The sequence below is a fragment of the Arachis hypogaea genome, chromosome 2 (genome assembly GCF_003086295.3).
Source record: "Arachis hypogaea cultivar Tifrunner chromosome 2, arahy.Tifrunner.gnm2.J5K5, whole genome shotgun sequence".
In the NCBI taxonomy this organism is placed as follows: domain Eukaryota; kingdom Viridiplantae; phylum Streptophyta; class Magnoliopsida; order Fabales; family Fabaceae; genus Arachis; species Arachis hypogaea.
Genome location: NC_092037.1, coordinates 8,692,141 through 8,697,542, shown reverse-complemented (window position 1 = coordinate 8,697,542; position 5,402 = coordinate 8,692,141). Strand labels below are relative to the sequence as shown.

General features: G+C 37.9%; 1 protein-coding gene across 1 annotated transcript; it reads right to left on the bottom strand.

Annotated features, from left to right (window-relative positions):
- On the bottom strand, positions 1-3,467 carry LOC112736497 (APO protein 3, mitochondrial). The gene is made up of 2 exons (XM_025785984.3): positions 2,435-3,467; positions 1-1,901 (listed from the first exon to the last, which is right to left on the bottom strand). Exons 1-2 carry the CDS (start codon positions 2,824-2,826, stop codon positions 1,010-1,012), a joined length of 1,284 nt encoding a protein of 427 aa, XP_025641769.1. The 5' UTR covers positions 2,827-3,467; the 3' UTR covers positions 1-1,009.
- Between the last annotated feature and the right edge of the window lie 1,935 nt (positions 3,468-5,402).

Genomic DNA, 5,402 nt, shown 5'->3' with positions numbered 1-5,402 from the left:
AATTTGAACGGTACCTAAAATAAAACAAGGTTACAATTTACTACGGTGCCTATTCTCATACAGAATAAAATTGTGTAGATAATACAGAAGAGTAAAAATAAATGATCGTATATATGGATCTCATTACTCTTTTTAAATACAATATAATTTTACTATCAAATATGTCAACACTGTATTTTATGTATATATTTATTCTGTAGATGAGTATTGTCTTTTATAAAACCTTGTAAATTCTAATTCATAAAACTAATGTTGTCACATGCATACAGATGCAACATGGAGCAGATTCTGTTAGAGATGGAGAGGATTTTGAGGCCACAAGGTGGTGTCATTGCGTGATGATGTTGATGTGTTGACCAAGGTGAAGGGCTTTGCAGATGCAATGCAATGGGAAAGTAGAATCACTGACCATGAAGATGGACCTTACAACAGACAAGATTTTTGTAGCAGTTAAAGAATATTGGATTGCACCACCAACGGCTTGAAAACTCAGGTGACTTGAAAACGAGAACAACTTAATAAGCATCCTTTGGAGAAGACTATACCAATGGCATGCTTGAAGTTTGTCACCGAAGATGAAAGTTCGGATTTATTTTGATGGTTGCTGCTAGAATCTTTACTTATGTGCATTCAAGTTTGGATTATATGCTGCTTGGTCTTTCATTAGTATCGATTCCAGTGTCGATAGTCAACACTTCTTCACAAAAAACTGCAGAGTTTGATGAGCTGAAAGCATACCAATTTGAGACCCACATGATAATGAAGTATCTTATATCTGTTATACCTCCCTTTAAGCTATGTATCTTTTTCCGAAGATAGAATATGCTGGTAACTCATTTATTATGTATGAAGATCAAGAATTTTGACCTATAGAAGTCACAACAGAAAAAATAGCAACGGGGACCAAACCTCAGCTTTGATGAAACTCAATACTCCAAGATCTTATCTGATTGAATTTCAAATCTTGATTGAAAATATATCGTCTAACTTCAAAGGGGGTTATGATGTATCAGGCAACAAGGTCAACTTCGTCTCGATCTGGGGAGACAACATCTAATCTCATCATGCTCTTATACAGATTTGGAATATGAGCCCCTCCATGCACACAGAGTTCCACCACAGCCGGAGCCTTGCCATAATATCTCTTCAAATTGTTATTCAGAGGAGATCCATTCAGATCGTCGACATGCCAGACATAATTCGGACCCACAAGATCATCTATTGTTGCCTCTTGCCACGCGTGTAAACCATTCCGAGACTGATGCTTTGAAGCCTTGCACATTCTCAACTTATGTCCCTTCGGACCAACCTGGACCTCGGGACAATATCCACAAGTATGCACACTGTACTTCTCCATCATCTTCTTTGCACCTGATATCATCTCAAACCATGCCTCTAGGGTATGACTACTTAAAACCCTTACTTTGTTCCGTTCTTCCTCACTCAACCAATCCAGATTGCTATTGTTCATCACTAAAATTGGGAAATTCTCTACATGCCTTGCCAGCACAGGAGATGCATTGGGAAGAGCTTTGATATTTTCAGAAGAAAGTTTTATTTTATTTTCAATATCTTCTGCAACTGATTCAAAATCAACAATTCTTCCCTCAATACAGTATACGGGTTTCGTTCTCCTTTTTGTGGGATACTTTGCAAGATCTACACCGGCCTGTATACAGAGTTCAACAATGGCAGGGATGCGAGGGACACTGAACCTCTCATCATGTCCGACTCTTGGCTTACCAACACGGTCATAAAGATGAAAGCATTTTGGGAAGAAGACCACATCTCGTGCCCCTCCCCTTCTCCAAACATGCATTGCGCTCCTGGAACCACTCCTTGGTCCAGTACATGTTCGAATTTCATGACCAACATAACCAATGTGAACCTCATTGCATAACCTGATATGGAGAAACCAGTAAAAGTGAAGTCTAGTTCGGACGAAGAAAAAAATTAATAAATAAAGAAGCACATACAATCCATAAGACCACAACACCATCAATAATAATAATAATAATAAATCACACTCTTTTTTCTCTCTCCATCTCTCTAAATGTTAAATGATAACAACCAGAAAGCCTAGAATGCAACTCAAAATACATAATTTCCTTATAACATATCCATCACACAGTGAAAATCCAGACAAAAATATACACTTCCTAACTTATTCGCCAATGTCAGCAAGTGCAACGTGTTCTCCACTTTAGGGCAAACAGAAAAATATATCATTACCATAAGTTCTTCACAATCCATAACCAAAGTTTGAAGATTGAATATTATGTAAAAGGGAAAAAAATTTAAACTCTTACTGCATCAAAAATCAGTTTTAACAGAAACCTAATTAACTGGTTCCTCAATTTTGCAACATTTGCCAAATTTTCTAGCTTAGAAATTTCAGAATCAACGTAAAGATCAAATATGCATAGCAACTTACTCGCAGCGCAGCACGGGAATGACTCGGATGAGTTGACTCAGACCAGATACGAGTGAATTTCGAGCTAGATATACTCGGTGAGACACCTCAACAAGTTCCGGAACCAGCAACCCGTTATCCGGTGGTTCCTCCAGAACCCTACATGGCTGTGCCTTACGCGCTTCTCTCTCCTTCTTCGCCCTCTCTATCAGCACCTTCATCGGCGTCACATACGGCTTCCTCTGTGATTTCCTCCGGCAAGGCTTCGGCACGTCAGAGTACGTGGATTCTCTGTCGTCCCCGAACGCCACCAGCGGTGAAGTCTCCGACGAGAAGGAGAAGGTTGCGTTGAAGCGGTGTGGTAGTCGCTTAAGATGAGAAATTATCTCCGAAGAGATGACAATGGCGCGCATCCCCGTTAAGAATGGTCGACAGTGGAAATGGTGGGAACCGCCGTACTGGGAGATGGAGCATGCGATCGGAGCTAGTAAGCTTTCTTTTTTTTTTTTGGTGGTCAGGGGAGCTAGTAAGCTTTTATTTTTGTTCGTGACCTTTTTTCCAGTTTTGTTTTTGGACGTGTCCGGTTCGGAAAAACCAACCCGAACCAAACCCAAGCCCAGAAACAATGATCCCGCAGCCCACTACCTCCTCTAACCCCAATTGAAATGATTCCCTCCACTGTAGCTAGCAAGTAGCAAGGCAATTGGATTTCCTTGTTCTTGGTTCGTGTATATCAAGGGAGGAGCCAACACGGAAGACAACCTTGATGCAGGAGGAGCACAGCGGTCGGAGCGGAGAAGTAAGGCAAGACAGCATACATGGTCTGAGCCTGACCTTTTTTTCAGTTTAGGTGTCAGGTGCTCAATATTGGGCCTAGTTTGGGCGTCGAACCTGTAATATCTAATAATAATATGATAAGCCTGTGGAAAAGAAAAATTATTTAGGTTTCTAGAAGTGATAAATCAATATAAACACGGGTGGGCATGATTTGTATTTTTAAAAATCTAAACTGCATCTACTTTAGAACCATTTTTGTGGTGTATAAAACCAAATTGAAACCAGATTAAAAAGAAAAATCGATTTTAAATTGGTTTGAAAAAATAAAACCGATTTTAAACCAATTTTAATATTTAAATCCAATTTTATATACAAACCAATTTTGAATTCACTTTTTTTGTAAATCCAGTTTTAAAATTATATTTTTAACCTTAAAACCAGATTTTTAACTAAAAATCCAATTTTAAAACTAATTTTTAGAAATCTAACTTTTAAACCAGATTTTTTAAACCAAAAAGCCAATTTTAAAACCAATTTTTAGAAATCAAATTTTCAAAAAATAGATTTTTTAATCAGTTTTTAAAAATCCAATTTTTAAATCATATTTTTTTAAAAGTAAAATTAATACTAAAGTCTTTTTGAACTGGTAATAGTAGACATCTTTGCTACTTTAATATTACCATTATCAGTTATCTTGTTCTGCATATAAAGTAAGGTATATAATTCAAAATTTGATGTCAAACATATTAAAATTAACACAAACTTATCCAACAAGCTAAATTGAGTAGCAATCAATTTATGTGACAAAGTTCTGCCTAGATTAAATGTTCTGTTAGTAAATTGGATAATCGCATAATGAAATTGTCCAAAGTTAAGAGAAAACTTAATCAACACTAAAATGAAAATGGACACAAAATAGGCCTCAGATTCCACAATTTACTCTCATTCAATCATTTGATACAATAAAATTTACAAGCAAAGACAACATGTAATTCAATTATTGACAACACACTTAAGAAAGAAGTAAATCCATGGAATTTCTTGTGCTATAGGAATCAAAGTTATTAAACAGTTGGCGTCAAATAAACGCTCCAAATCCAAAGATTATAAGGAGCAAGGATCATGGGAATAATGGAGGGTCTATATTTACAAATAAGGTTCTTGGAGATAGCAGTAAGGTTTACTTTGATACAACAACAACAACAAAGTCTTGTCGCACTAAGCGGAGTCGGCTACATGAATCAAACGATGCCATTGTGCTCTGTCATGTATCATGTCTACAGAGAGACCGTTTACATGTAGATCTCGTTTGACCACCTCATGGATAGTCTTCTTATGTCTTCTTCTGCCTTTCGCTCTTTGTCCATCTTCCATCTCATCCACCCTCCTGACTGGATGTTTTACCGGTCTTCTTCTCACATGTCCAAACCACCTGAGACGCGATTCAACCATCTTTTCCACAATGGGTGCTACTCCAACTCTCTCCCTTATATCTTCATTCCTTATTTTATCCAATCGCGTATGACCACTCATCCATCTCAACATCTTCATCTCTGCCACACTCAACTTATGTTCGTGCTCCCCTTTAGCCGCCCAACACTCCGTACCATACAGCATAGCCGGTCTTATAGCGGTGCGATAGAATTTACCTTTAAGTTTTAGAGGCATTTTTTGTCGTATATAAAACCAGATGCACTCCGCCATTTTGACCAACCTGCTTGGATCCTATGATTTACATCATGTTCAATCTCTCCATTATCCTGTATGATGCACCCAATATACTTAAAACTTTTAACTTTTCGTAGGATGTTTTCTCCAATCTTCACCTCTATATTGGGGTTTTTCCTTCTCAGACTGAACTTACATTCCATATATTCCGTCTTGCTACGGCTTATGCACAGACCATACACTTCTAAAGCTTCTCTCCATAACTCCAACTTCTTATTTAGGTCTTCCATTGACTCTTCCATAAGGACGATATCATCGGCAAAAAGCATGCACCATGGCACAGGCTCTTGGATGTGCTCTGTGAGTACTTCCAAGACTAATATGAAAAGGTATGGACTTAAGGATGATCCCTAGTGCAATCCTATACCAATAGGAAATTCCTCTGTCACACCACTTTGAGTCTTCACACTAGTTGTGGCCCCATCATACATGTCTTTAATTGTCCGAATATATGCGATCATTACTCTCCTCTTTTCTAAAACCT